Below are 15,885 nucleotides of genomic sequence, written 5' to 3'. Positions count from 1 at the left end.
ATGAGAGAGAATAGAGTTTTGAAGAGTCAACATTCTGAATTCTGGAATCTGCATAAAAAATGTTTAGTCTGGATGGATCCAGAATGATACTCCCTTTCCTGGATACAAAAAAACCTACATTTTGAGTAAAACCATTTTCCAACTGATCAGTAGGCAGTGGCTCTAAACCCCTTAATGGAGCAAGTCTGATTTAATTGGAGGTATCAGGTGAAGTTGATCCTTTGAGTCAAAGAAATTCCTGAGGGAGTAGGGAATGATGCCCAATGGAGTTTGTAAGCATGTTCTACAATACCTAGCATCAAATCCCAGCTGATACTGCCTATGCGTTCCCTGCATCAATACCTCAACATCCATATTTTCTTACATTCTGCTTTCCTTCAGATAGTCACTGTTCTATTAATGTTGTCAAATGCGCCACTACCAAAACCACATTGATCCATTTCTATCAATTTTGGCAATACCTTTGCCATTACATTTGCAACTCTAGACATAAACACTTTATAATCATGGTTTCAAAATGAAATGGGTCTATATGAAGTTGGGTCTGAAGGGTCTTAACCCTCTTTAGTAATACAGCCACCATAGCTTCCTTCCAAGATGCTAGTGCTCTCAACTCTTTTTCAAATACTGTTAAACAAAACCTTCCAGATCTTTATCACTTCTTTTCCCCTATTAATTTCCAAACTTACACAGGAATACCATCTATTCCTGTGGACTTCCCTATTGACTGATTATATGACACCTTCTTATCTATTTTCTTCCTGTTTTAGCTATTACTTGTCGAGCCTCCTCTTCCTCCAACACTGGCATAATTAAGCCGCCCATAAATATTTCCATTTGTGTCTTTTCTTGGTTTCCTCATTCCTCTGATTTATACAAATGTTCATAAATTTTCCAAACTATTTACAATACATCTATAGGATCCCTTGTTGTTTTTCTTGTCATATACTCCCTAAATTTGGTGACAAACCTTTCTACTTCATATTACCAACATCATTGTGCTAAACGGTTTTGTGCTCTGGAGTCATCAAAAAACATGCTTAACAGCAACCTTTCTAAATGTGTGCCTAAAATCTAAATACTTCATTATGTTCCCTTTAACATTCTGAAGTTGCTCCTCTTCCTGCACCGTCAGACTTTCCATATTCTACAATAATTTAACCTGTCAGCCTCTCTACATAATTCCTGTTACTTCTTTCCCATATTTCTTACTCTTTTCTCTCCTATTTTTAAACTCCATTTTCATTTTATCCCACTCACTAGCTATCCATTCTGAAGAAATTTCTATCTTCTTTAATAATGTTTGAACAATTTATTTTACCTATTCTTTAAATCCCTCTTAATTTAACAGGTAAGTAGGAAAGTAACAATGTCTCAGTATCTTTATCTTAGTTTTTTTATTGGTGCATGATCTGAAATAATTATTGGATATATGTCAAACGTTTAATTAAATAGTCATGTACCTGCAAAATATAAATTCTATCTAGCATAACAGTTACTGTACCTTGTGAATAATATGAAAATTCTGATTTCCTACTACCGAATTCATATCTTCCATGCAAAATATTTTCATATATTTCTTCAGAAATCTAACCTCATTTGTTATTGTTTCCCTTGCATGTCCCCCAATAAATTCTACTACTGCAAATCAAGTTCCATTTCTCTCCAATAAATAATACTTCATAACAGCAGTTTTTTTTCAAACACCTTTATTGAATTATATCACTTGTGACATAGACAAATTTAAATTTATATAAAAGTAATCACACTATAATTAACATAAGCATTTTACTTCACATATATTGCTATATATCATAAAACCTAAGCAACATTACATGAATTATTCAATTACTGCCTTTTATTTTAAAAAAGAAACACCTTTATTAAACCATCACTTACTACACAGGCAATCATACATTTATATAAATGAAAACAGACCACACCGACACGATCCAAGTTGCAAGCATTTTACATCACAAACTATACTGACACACTCCCAGTTGCAAACATTATACATCACTTATAATCTACCCAATCTTGTCCAGTCAAACATTACATAGCTCATGTAAGTCTTGCCACCTTGTAAACCTCATTTCTCCCCTGTACGTATTGTTCCTACAATTCCCATTTTTTTCCTATGTAGTTTGCTTGTACCCTTTTCTAAAGATCTTAATTCAAGTTATTTTATCTCTGTTACTATATTCACTACTTCTAGTATAGTTGGTTCAGATTTTGATATCCATTTTCTACTAACTGCTTTTTGGCAGCCACCATTATTAGACACACAGCAAGGTTTTACTATGCTTAAGAAATTCTAATTATGTATCACACCTCAGAAAAATCATCTCCCTCATCAGACCAATTTGTCCACCCAGCATCTCCAACAATGCATCCTGCAGGGAATCCTTAATTTCTGCCAATTCACCACCCTCCCCAAAAATATGTTTCTAATGATCTTTTCCTTCTCCGTCATACCTCCAATGTTTGCTGTCTGCCTGAGGAAAAATTCTCTGGAGTTTAATCGGGGTATAGAACTATCTATGCAAACATTTCCAGGCAAAAATCCTTAATTTCCTAAGTTTCGTTGCATATTTGGGAGACATACATATATCCTCCGATTATTTCTTTGTGAATTGCTTATCCAGTTTCTCGCCCCAATCCTTTCTAACCTCCTCTGATTGATTCTTACAGTTATCATGCAATATTTCATATGCTCTAATTATTCTTTTTTAATGGCAGTCTCTGTTCTAGATTCCATTAAAAACTCTACCAGTGCTGGTCTTCTATTTAGGACCCTCCTATTTCTTTCTCTTTGCCTATACTCTGATATCAATCCTGGATAGGGAAGGCAATCTCTAAAATGCAGTCCAAATAAATTCTTGATGTCTTCCCATTTTATCATCTTTACCTCTCTAGTTATTTGCTCCCAATACCTTGGTTTCTTTGCCAGTTTTCTCCAATAAATTACAGACCCCTCTGGCCAATTGTCTATACCCCTAATTGCAGTCATCCCTATCAGCAGAATCTCCTTTCTCCAATCCCGTGATGGCTTAGTTCTTAGAATACTTTCTGCTACTTTATGGATATAACATTCTGTATGATTATTGTTATTGTCCTTAAAGGCCTGCATCCAAATTCCCAGTCTCTCTGTTTCTTGGGCTTCCCTCCTCTTTCATCACCATCCCTTTCCACTTTGAAATATAGTTTTCTGGTTGTGCTATGCATAGGAGTGTTAACTGTGTAGCTCTGAAATACCCCTTCAAATTAGTTAAACCCAATCAGCCCTGCTCTACTGGAAGAATCAGGTTATCCCACTTGAATCGTGCCTTAGTCCTCTCCCACATAAAGTCCTTCAGCTCTTTATTAACTGCTATCCACAACTTCTCCTCTGGTTGATAAAAATATGCCTGACCTGTGTACAAGACTAAAAGGACTAAAAATATTTTAACTGCCTCTTATCATCCATAACCATATAACAAAGCTTCCATTTTCTCACTTTTTTATTACCTTTTGTTTAGTCTCTTCAGACATATCCTTAGCTGCCACATTAGAAACGGCCTTAATCCACACTCCTAAATACATAATTTTATCATGTCTCCATAAATATGGATATTCCTGAACCAATTCATGTGTGGGTACATAATTTACAGCTATTGCCTTTGTTTTAGCTTCATTAATCTCTCTCCAAAAGTTCCACAACACTGTAATGTCTCTTTCTGGTTTTGTCAAGTACAAAATGATATCATCTGCAAATAAAGACAGCTTTTCTTGACTACCATACCAATTATATATTTGAATTTCTGAGTCCCTTATTTTCTCTGCAAGTGGTTCTAAATATAATGCAAATAATAAAAAGGAAAGAGGACACCCCTGCATGGTTCCTCTGCTCAAGGAGAAATTATCAGAGAGAACCCCACCCACTTTAATTTTCCCTTTGATCCTTCATATATCCTCCTAATAAACCTTATAATTTTTTTTCAGGAAATCCAAATGCTTCCACTGCCCTAGTCAAAGTCCCAGCTTACTCTGTCAAATGCTTTCGCTGCATCATGACCCACCAAGAACAATGGTATTTTCTTAAATTCCGCTTCCCTCTGATTCATCAGTGTTCTGATAATGTTACCAAATGTTTGCTGCCCCTCCAGAAAACCACACTGATCCATATCGATCAGTTTTGGCATTACGTTTGCCATTCTTTCAGCCATTATAGACATGAACACTTTATAATCATGTTTTAGTATTGAAATGGGCCTGTATGAAGCTGGATCGGATGGCTCTTTACTCTCTTTAGGTATTACAGCTACAACTGCTTTCTTCCAGGACATTGGTACTTCTCTTCCACTTAAAATACTGTTAAACAAAATCTTCCAGATCTTCAGCAATTTATTTCATTCTAGCTTCCAAACGTCCACAGGAATACCATCCAGTCCTGGGGACTTTCCTGTAGATTGTTTATACATCACAATTTTTACCTCATCTCCTCCTATCCTAATAGTTCGAAATTGTGTCTCATATACCTCTAACCCTGGCATATTTAAATCTTCCATAAACATTTTGATTTGTATCTTTTCTTGATTTTCATATTTCTCTGCTTTATTGTGACTCTCACAGAATTTCTGAAATATTCTAATACCTCTACAGGATCTCGTTACCTTCCTTGTTTTAGGATCCCTAAGTTTGGCCCTGTTTACTTTCTGTTGCCTGAGTCATTGTGCTAAAAGTTTTTGTGCTCTAGTGTTATTATCAAAAACAGTAACAGCAAACTTTCTAAACTTGTGCTTATCACCAAGGTAATACCTTATTTTCTGACAAGCATTTTGCAGTTGATCCTCTTCTTGTTCTGTTAGGTTTCCCCTATTCTACAATACTTTATCCTTTGTCAGTCCCTCTAAATAATTCTTGATACTTTTAACCATAGCTGCTTTTCTTTTATTTCCAATCTATTTTTGAACTCCACCTTAAATTTATCCCACTCCCTAGCTATATTTTCAGAATGAATTTCTATCCTCTCTAACAGATCCTGAATAATCTCCTCTACCCATTCCATAAACTCCTCTCTTTTCAAAAGATAGGTGGGAAAGCGCCAATGTCTCATTTTTATTTCATTACCGCGGTGGTGGTGCTGCGGTAGCGTTGTCACCTCATAGTAAGATGCTGTCCGGTTCGATTCTCAGCTAGAGCGTCTTCTGCGTGGAGACATGCATGAATGGGTGTACCTTCATTGAAGGTTGTGCGTCAGGGCTGGTAACTCAGCACGTAAAAATCAACTACCAATCATTAGTGGACCGGAGTTCTGCTGTGGCGACCCCTAACCGGGAAAAGCCGAAAGACACAAACAAACCCTGTGCTTTTATTTTAGCTATTATTTGAGCATGATCTGAAATAGTTACTGGATGACTATCAAGACATTCAATTAAATGCACGTGTTCCTGTGAAATATACATTCTGTCTAGCCTAGCTTAGTTTTTATATTTTCGGGAATAATAAGTAAATTAATTCTGAACTTCTGTGACTGAATTCACATCTTCCATGACAAATATTTTCATAGATTTCTTCAAAAATCTACCCTTCTGTGTTATATTTTCCCCCCAGACATACCTTCACTGTTGCAAATCAAATTCCAGTCCCTATCTATAAGTAATATTCCTTGCTGAAAACTGATTATGTATCTCAGAATTTTCTTAAGCTCCATTATAGCAGTTTTAGGTGGAATACAAATACATGCCAGTGTAATCCTCCTCAGCTGCCTGTAGCCCCTTAGCACTAAACATCTGCCATTATCATCTTTTTTCTTCTTCTATCATTATTGGAGTGCCTCTTGCAATTAATATAAGTACTCCAATTTTCCTTTGTCTCAGATATTCCACTGAATAACTATACTGAAAACCTTTATCAAATTCATGTTAAGTTCTTTCTAAGTATGTCTCCTGTAACAGCTATTTGCACTCTACATTTTTAATATAGTTCATTACTCTTTCTTTTTTGTATTTATATGTGAGGCCATTTACATTTAAAGACATTATAGAAAGCATCATTGCATTAAAAAGTTATTATTCCCACCTTTATGTAAAACACCTTTTTGTTAAATGTCTAGTTCCAGCTTTCGTGTTACACGTGCACATTGTTTTGCAGGTTGAACTTTTATACAGTTGTTTCTTGTCATATCCATTTGAGCCTATGTCACATCTTATGAAACTTTTTTGTTTTATCGAAAGGCCTCGGACGAAAAAAGAAACACCTCCAATACCCCCCTAAAACCTATTAATTTAATGCTAGCAAACAAAACTATGTACACCTTCAAATATTGAAGTTTTACCCTCCTAATAGGAACAAAAGTCCTAAGCCGACAGCCACCCTCACAAACTTGAGTTAACCTAAAATAAAGGTTATCCATGCCAAGATGCATGGTGCAGACTGCCCTTCTACTAAGTGCTGATTATTTTTGCCTTATCTTTATAGCTCCCTCAGCTGGGAAAACCCTGAATGCTTTCAGATTACATTAACTACCTTGGAAAAGCCCCTGAATGCTTTCAGAGAACATTATCTACATTGGGAAAAACCCTGAATGCTTACAGAGAACATTATCTACTAGACAATCTCTCTTTTTCTTTCTTCAGCCAATCACTGTCCACCAGACTGTAGCCAGTTTCTCTTTATCAGATTGTTTCAATGGAAACAAAGACCAGCTAAACAGCTGTTACTGGGCATATATACATTTGTTAGAAAAAAGCCTCATAACATTCAATGTTATTTTTAATTTACTTGCTCTGTCTTAAAAGTTGTTACTAAATAAATGTACGGTCTTTAATCCAAACCCAAGTGATTCCCATGCATCAATGACAAAAGCACATTATTTTTTTATTTTATCATGCTTTTCAACCAGGCTTGACACTGTAGTGCCTACATTTCTTAAAACTGAGCAAGAAAAATGAGAAAAGACAAGAGACAGAAACAAAGTACAGTAGCACCTGTTTACAATCCCCATTACACTTACAAATAACTGAAAAAAAAACTATTTTATAGCATGTAAGGAAAACCACATGCTACAAAATTAGTACTATTAAAAATCTTTACTTACAAATAACTTTCTCCCTCCTCTTCCCCTCCTCAAAGCATTTTTCCCAACAATAATGACATGAAATAGGGCATATGCTTTAGAGTCCCCCACAAGTCTAACAAATTCTGAAAGTCCAATATTTCCAGATTTTCTTTTTCTGTCATATTTCATAAATATAATTACTGCATTGTAATCCCATATTAAGTTACTGGTTTTATTACTGTTCATATCTGAAATTCTCTCTCTGCTTCATTTACAACATATTCTCGATTCTTCTAGTCAACTCTTTTGCTCCCTTCCTTCTCGCCAACATTTTTTGTTGAAAATTTTGAAAGGGTTTCACAGGTACAGCCTCCCTCTGTGATCTTTATTACCAGATGAACAAGAAGCAAAATCGCCTTCTGTTTCAAAGCTTACTTCTTGTTGGACAAACTTTTTTATTTCCTCCTTAGCAAGTACTTCATCAGAAAATGATTTTGTCCATCCAGGGAAGAATATCTTGAAGACAGCTGGGTACAGCAGTTTGAATCTTACAGCTGCATCTCGACACTCCCTAGACAGTGGAATAAATGTGCTCCTTTTCTGTCTGGTGTACAATGAGTAATCATTCTCGACAAACACTCTGCTGCCTTCCACTTTTAGTACTTTGTCCTTCTGCTACAGTTTTGCCAGAATCAGCTCCTTCTGCTGGTAGGATTGCATATTTACTATTAAAGGTCTAGGTTGCTTTCTTATAGCCAGGTTTGAAGTATACACACAATGTGCCCTTTCAACTATTAATTCCTGCTGTGGAATACCAGTCCAGTTGCTTATTTGTGCTTTAATAAAATTAACACATTCTGTTCCTTCCAGCTTCTCTGGTATAATTGAAAATCTCAGGTTTTCCATATGTGATCTATCCTCTAATTCTATTATTTTTTAAACATTTCTTCCTGAGAAGTCTCATACTCAGCCAGCCTTTTCTTCATTCCAACCTCTGATTTTTGCAGTGTTATCATCTGTTCTGAATATCTGTTTAAAGTGTCTTCCATTTTTTCAGCCTTTATGTTGATATACTCCATCAGTGTTTTGTTTATTTTAACCAGGTCTGCATGCAATTGTCATATCTTCCTGTAGGTTATTGGAAGTCATGTCTGAAGGTTGCATTGCATTTTGCTGAACAGCTGCAGAACTTTGTCCAGTCAGTGTTTCTTCCTCACTTTTTATAGGTGATTTTTTTCAAAGTCTTCTGTATTTCTTTATTCCTGGCATCCAGGAAGTGCACTTACTAGCCAGTTACTGAATTTACCCATAAACACAAGTCTACTGGCCTTCTTTGCTAAGTTTCTATTTTCACACTGGGAGAGCTAGAACTAAGTTGTTACTCAATGTGCAGCTATCATGGAAGCCCCCTATAACAGCAATTTTTGATGGAATATAAATTATCTGGCAGAGAAATCCTCCTCCCTTAACAATCCCTTACTATCACAAATCTACCATTATTGTCTTTCCCCCTCTTATGTCATTATTGTAGCCCCTCTAGCAATCAGTATTACCTCACTTTCCTTTGTCTCTGATATTCTGCTGAATATCGGTTCTGAAATCCTTTCTTTGTTAAATGTACATGCCCATTTCTTTCCAGCTATGTCTCCTGCAGCACTGCTACTGGCACTATACACCAATTAATATAACTCAAAACTCTTTCCTTTTTGTCTGTCTGTAAGGCCATTTACATTCCAAGATAATACAGCTAGATTAGCCATTATGACAAAAAAGCTATGATTCCCCCTAGTATACATGACCATTTTTAATGTGCATTTCTTCTCATCTCCATTTGAACCTATGTCACATTTTCAAGACTTTTGCTTTGATTAAAACCCTCAAACAAAAAACTAAACACATTTTCAGAACACAGCCTCCCCCTATTAATATAATGTACATGTTCAACAAGAAAGTTGTGTCTTTTCATCTAAAAACATCACTAGAGTCTTATAAAGACTTCCAAAGCATTTAAAGCCCATTAACTGAATTCTAATGTAAGTGCACCTATCTAAAATTTTACTTGACCGTATGTGAATTCAATAAAGTTCTTATGGGTTATCACTGAAATTATCATTTGGCTTATCTACCTTAATAATGGAACCTACGTATATAAATGCTGTATATATCAACTAAAACAGATCCCCTCCCCTCCCTCCATTTTTCCTCTTTCGTCAATGTAATATTACAAATACTAACAACTTGCCTTTCACCAGTAAATTTGCTCTGTTCTAATTAGTCTGCTACAATTAGTCTTTCTTAAAGATGTAAACCATGTCAGGCCAAATCTGTTAGTCAAATCTAGTGCTGTGCATGTTACACTTTAGTGAGCAACACTGTATTACTTAAGTTTTTTCTTAAAGGTTTTGTCCTTTGTATTTGAACTGTTTCAGTATTTGCTCCTAGACTGAGTCTGAAATGGATTCATATAGATTAGTGTTCTAGCCCTGTTAACAAATTTAAATAAACAGATGCCTGCAGAGAACATACTAAAGAGAAGAGATAAAACAATGGGCCTTCCAGACCATCACCATTCATGTCTTCATAGTTCTATGTTTCTATTAGCATATTCTGAAAAAAAATGTTTTCTTAGTTTTCTACATACACACTGCCTTTGTAGGTTCCCAACAGAAGGTCTGCCAGCCCTGTGCGTGCACTGTCTCCTGCTTCCAACTCAATGTTGTACTTCTCAGAGGTATATTCCACAGTTCCTCCTAAAGCCAAATTTCTGCAAAAAGAAAAAAAAAACTCTTACTGCATGCATTTAAAAATGATAGTGTTAACAAAGGAAATATCCAACATATTCAAAACAATCACACAATCCTGAAATTACTCATACATGTAATAAAACCAAATGACTATACCAAAAGGTTTCAGAACATATCTACAATACTTGCATACAAAAAGTAAAAACAGCTGAATAAGGCACAAACAGTTTTAATCACGTGCATTTATTTTGCATACATACTATGGTGAAAAGCATGCACAGTGACAACCCCTGTTAAAAGGCTAAAAGTTTCATGCTTGCTCAGACTATTCTGCTGAAAGCTTGCACTACCGACATTAAAAAAGCATGATGTAACCCCAACTCTTGCTTTAATACAACTTCTAAACAAAACATACAATATAATGTAAAAAAAAATACGTGAGCAGAGTATCTATACTAGCAAGTCAAAGTAAAAAAATAAATAAAAAAATAAGGCAGTTAACAAGAGGATATCCCCATCCAATTAGTAATGTGAAGCTGTTTGTAAATGTTTCCTGTTACAGTAGATGTTCAAATGTGGATATTCATATTCACAGACATTACTATATAAAAAGTCCTTACTGAATATGATCAAAAGGGATTATATATGACAGTGTTATGTAAGGTACACTGAAAGAAGTAAAAAATTTTGCTTCCAGACATGAAATGCCTTTTCTGTGGTGACTGAAATTACAATTATAGCTGATATTATATCTTAGAAGTATGTTTAACATTGGGTAAATATCAACATCGTAGGATGTTCACTGTGAGTGCATGCTCAAAAGCTAGTGTAATTGCTCTCCAAAATCTGCTTCATACAGTGGTAGTCATAATTGTTCTCTTGTACTGGTCTATTAGTCTAATGAATACTTGAGGTTTAATAAAAACTTGTATTTAATAGACTCTCAATTTTACCCAATGTTTTTATAAACAGCACACAGCAGAAAGAACTAATTTTTCATATTTATGCATAACGTATTATGCCAGTTTTTTAGAATAAGAGGAGGAGTAACTGCAGAGTGCTAATGGGACAATAATAATGGGACAGAGCCCCTCACTATCACTCTTCAAGAGGAACCTTGAGGAATGGATGGGTAACAAAGTTCACACCGGTAATCACACCAACAGCACTACTAGATAGGGGCCAAGGGTACTAGCTGCTAGTACAAGGGTCTAGGGAACTAATAAAGGGGCGGTGAATACCGCACAATGTGGCTGGGCTAATATATGCCTTTGAGCAGATAGCCCAGTACCAACTTATGGACTTATAATAAGGTTGTATATGGACAATATGTATGAGGTTAGAAAAACTACTGTTAAGCAACTACTCCTTACTAAACTCTAGAGAATCCTTGGACAATAGAAAACAGAATTGTAGCCAAACTTAGGAAGCCAATGGCAAGAAAAATAACCAGAGTTCCTACAGAGGCTTTATGATATTCCAGAAATTTTATAAAAGCTGGTATAACGTAAATGAATGGGGAAACTAAGAACAGTCAGATCTACTGATTTTCAGTTTTGCAAATCTTCATTTGGATAATGGCAAATGGATAAACATGTGGCCACTTTTCAACAATGTGTAATGGAAGATCTACATTTTCACGGTTCCAACACCCGTTTTCAAAGATCTAATCTTACCAAGTCTGAACAGCAAGCATTATTAAATCTCAAAGCAGAAGCAAGATCATAGCCGGCCTTAGGCACAGGTCAGCTGGGTGGCCGCCTAGGGCACTGCTGTAGCAGGGGCATTTTTCCAGTATTTATTAGGTGAAGGTAGACCAGGATGGGGGCCACCAGATGGTGAGGTAGGTGGCACCGTGGAGCCCTTTTGCCTAGGGCACCAGTTGACCTAAGGCTGCTCCTGAGCAAGATCTAGTGATTTTGCCTGCTGATAAGGGTAGGACTGTGGCATTGATGGGCTGGCCAATGTATTTTGCAGAGGCCACTAGACAACTTTCAGATGGCAGATTCTATATATATCTTGTCTCTGGACCCCACAGTTAGGTTTAAAAAGGAAACTGATTATTTCCTTGGGAATGCCGTGAAAGAAGGTATTATCAGTAAAAATGCACAATTTCATATCACAGTTCCTGATCCTCAGCCACAACACCTGTACCTGTTGCCCAAAATTCATAAAAACTTACAGAAACCTCCAGGAAGACCTATCATATCTGTGAGAGGCTCATTAACTGAACATTCATCGGCTTTCCTGACTAGGTATCTTAAACCCTTATTAGGGCTATTAGGTCCAGGATTCAAGACACTACACAATTTCTGCAAATTATTTCGGATACATAGTTAGAAACTAATTGGATCATGTGCACTTTAGATGCAACTGCCCGATATACCAGATCTCCTCATTGGGCTGGTCTTGAAGCCATCCAATATTGGCTTGATAGGGCAAACGTATATCCATTGCGTTTCAACACACTATTGATTGCATGACTGAACATGTTCCCAATAAAAACGTGCTCTACTTTTATGGCAAATGTTACTGGCAAGTCAAGAGCACTGCTATGCGGGGCATCTTTTGCCCCCATTTATGTAGATTTGTTCATGGGATTTTTAGAGGAACAACTGATTTATGATACTAGCCATAATTCATAAATTCATGAAACTGATATTTGGAGACGCTATCTAGGTGATTGCTGGATGGTGTGGAGGGCAGATAGTACATATTTGCAGGAGTTTATACAATATTTAAATGAGAACAAATGGGAAATTGAGTTTACGGTGAATTTCCATTCTTTGGAGATTTATTTTCTGGATTTAACAATCAGCAGGGAACCTGATCAAACACTAAGCACTAAGTTTTTCCGTAAACACCCCCGGTATAATACATTACGCCATGCCTCCAGCTTTCACCCTAGACACAATTAAAAACATTCCCAAATTACAATTTCTTAAAATCAGGTGTATATGTTCTTCTGAAAATTCATATCAACATTTTCAACATGATCTCATAAGTAGGTTTCACAACAGGGGTTATGAACATAACAATGTTAGGACTGCCAATAATCGGGCCTCGACACAACATATATCCAATTTCTTAACATATAAGTTCAGGGGGTTGGATGAGGATATTGACATTAGGTTTGTTACCACTTTTGGACGTAACACCAATGTATTAAGGGACATTGCTGATCGGTATTGGGGGGGGGTCTTAAAGTCGGATGATAAACTCTCAGAAATTTTGGGCCCCAGGTGTCTGTTTTATTTTCGTCGTGGACCCACATTAGGGTCACATTTCAGCCACTATAAACATAGAATGGGGGCCATTCAACAACAGGCTACTTTATTTGGAGATCAGTTAATAGGCTGTAGTCCTTGTGGTCATTGTTCCTCTTGTAAACATGTTTTGAAGTCCAAACAATTTACAAGTGCAAACACCCCTAAGGTTTATGATATTACATTTTTTGGTAATTGCAGTAGATTGGCTTGTGTATTTAGCAAGCTGTTCTTGCTCAGCCTTTTATGATGGCCAAACTTCAAAGCCTTTTTGTACTCGTACTTCAGAACACCCTAGTGATATCTGAAACAAAAGAAATTCTAGTTCATTATAAAAACATACTGTTCATCATACTACAGCTCAGTTTAAATTTACTATCATTAATCAAGTACAGGGAACTAGACTGATTAAAACAGGGTGGCACTCGATTTTAAATCATAAAGAAAAGAATTGGATCATTAGGCTTGGGGGTTTCTTTAAACCTGGACTTAATGAGAAATTGTAATTAATTAATTGGAAGTGGTGTATGTATTTAAATATTGTTTCTGTCTATTGTGAGTTAGGATCACTGATGAAAGCATGCTAATACTGAAACCGGTCATCACTGATGAAAGCATGCTAATGCCAAAACAGGTCTGATATTTTGTCTGTAGTGTTTTATACACTATTATTTGGAGCTGTCACAATAAATTATTATTGTATTTCACTATGTGGTGCTGACCGTTTTTGTCTTTGCATTAGGTCTGTTGGCCTTTGCACCTGCGCACCTGATTTGGAAACTAAGAATAGGGACAATGGAAATTCTTATGGATGACTTAGTTATGCTAATGCTAGAAAAAAGTTGAGGCAAACAAATATCTAATATAGGAAGAGATGAAATAAAAACAGTGATGGACAGGATACTCAGTCAACAGAGAAGTTGTTAGATTTTATAAATATAAGTCTGAAATTAATTATGTTGTAAATATGCTGAAAGAAAAGGCTTGCTTAAATGCAGAAACAGAGTTTAGTAATATGTGATCAGCAGTCATACTAAATGACCATGGCTTGGAAAAGGAATCTGCTGAATGGACATTCTTCCCTTACAGACTTAAAAACAGGATGTACGCAAGAGCAAAAATGCAAAATCTGCTTTTAAAGAACACTGACATGCTTTTCTGCATATAAAAAAATGGACACAATATGTTTCCTAAAATTACAGGATGGGCACAATATGTTTCCTAAAACAACAGGATATGTTTATGACACTGTGACAATGTGTTTTCTCAAAAATATGTTTTTCTGCATGAAAAACAGGATATGGCACAAGAACAGATGTTTTTATACAAAGATCCAAATAAAATACAGGATGTTTACACTGTCAGAAAAGCTGATCTCTGACAATGTGTTTTCTCAAAAATATGTTTTTCTGCATGGAAAACAGGATATACTTATCAGCATTGGCACAAGAACATATGTTTTTATACATAGATCCAAATAGAATACAGAACAATGCATTTCCTCAAAAATATGTTTTTCTACATGGACATCAGGACACTGTTACAGGATATTCACACTGTCAGAAAAGCTGGTCTCTTACAAGACATTGTTAAACAAGGAAGCTTAGTATTGTTTCTACAGGATAAGCAATTTTCCAAAATAGAGGACTAAAACTGTATATAAAGAGCTGTATAAATCCAGTTATGTTAGAGGTATGGTAGGGACTCATATGTCCTAAGGTAAATGTTATATCTCTCACATCATCTCTACTATATGAGAAGTAAAGTTGGAACAGTACTTTTAAGCTGCAATGTGGTTCTGTTTGGTTTATTATAAAAAGTTATTGGTTACTGCTCTTAAAGACAAGTGCTGCAAAGTATATTCTCTCATCAGTGTATATTCTGCAAGTTTCTGTATGCAACAGTCTGTGAATGCAAATATAACCAGACTTTGAATTTTGGCAGAATCCAGCCAGCAAGACTGGGTGTCTTAAGAACACATCAAATCCACCAAGCAAGCAAGTAAGCAGAGCAGATCAATGTAATTTTTTCAAAAGTCACCAAGAATATGCACTATTCCAGTGGAAATGCAGAAATTAGAATGGCAGAGAGTGATAAATATCTAGAAGGCTTTTTTAATATTTAAAAATGGGGCAGTACTGCCATCTTGAAAAAAAGCTTTAGTGGCTGTATTACTCAAATGGGGAAAGAGCCTTCAGACCCAGATTCATATAAATGCATAGTGATTAGAAACCATGATCATGAAGTGCTCATGTCAATAATAGCTATATAAACGGCAAATATGCCAATACTTGAAAATATGAATCAATGTGGGTTCTGTGGAGGGAAGACAAACATCTGACAACATTGATGGTGCAAGGATGATCAAGAAGAAAGAAGAGTGCAAGACAGCATCACTCACTTTCACTGGTGGGTCTTGATACATAGAAAACACTCAATAGTGTCAGTTGGGATTGTATGAGTAGGGCAATGGCAGCATTTGCATCACCTGATAGAATAATAAGTGTAATAAAATATGTGAAGGGTCAAAGGCACAAATTAAGGTGTGTTTGAACACGGCAGATGTCCACTTTCCCTCAGTTGTTTATTTTATATTTGGAGTTTTTAGCAAAGAAATAGAGTTCACAAATTCAAAGATAAAACTTGCTTGGTAATCTGGAAAAGTAAACCTTGAAATTATTGCAACTTTTTCTCCTTTATGTACTTTGCCTTTTTGGTATTGATGTACATAGCTTTGTTTCCCAGGTCTCAGCTGAAAGGGGGTTTGCTTTTGCAGACCCAGTCAGATTATCCCAGTAAACAAAAGTAACTAAATAAATTAAATTATTTGTAGAGT

The 15,885-nt window shown here is 36.0% G+C and overlaps 1 protein-coding gene across 1 annotated transcript in view; it reads right to left on the bottom strand.

The window, feature by feature from the left end:
- Nucleotides 1-15,885, bottom strand: part of PIEZO1 (piezo type mechanosensitive ion channel component 1) — a 3,550,337-nt gene that overhangs the window by 47,634 nt on the left and 3,486,818 nt on the right. Inside the window, exon 46 of the mRNA XM_044081575.1 lies at nucleotides 9,681-9,803. Within this exon, the coding sequence (XP_043937510.1) occupies nucleotides 9,681-9,803 (123 nt within the window). The remainder of the gene's footprint in view (nucleotides 1-9,680; nucleotides 9,804-15,885) is intronic.

This window comes from Protopterus annectens, chromosome 8.part1 (genome assembly GCF_019279795.1).
Source record: "Protopterus annectens isolate FY-2018-M chromosome 8.part1, PAN1.0, whole genome shotgun sequence".
Taxonomy (NCBI): Eukaryota; Metazoa; Chordata; order Ceratodontiformes; family Protopteridae; genus Protopterus; species Protopterus annectens.
The sequence above is the reverse complement of the archived record's forward strand: the minus strand, read 5'-3'. Positions and strand labels throughout refer to the sequence as shown.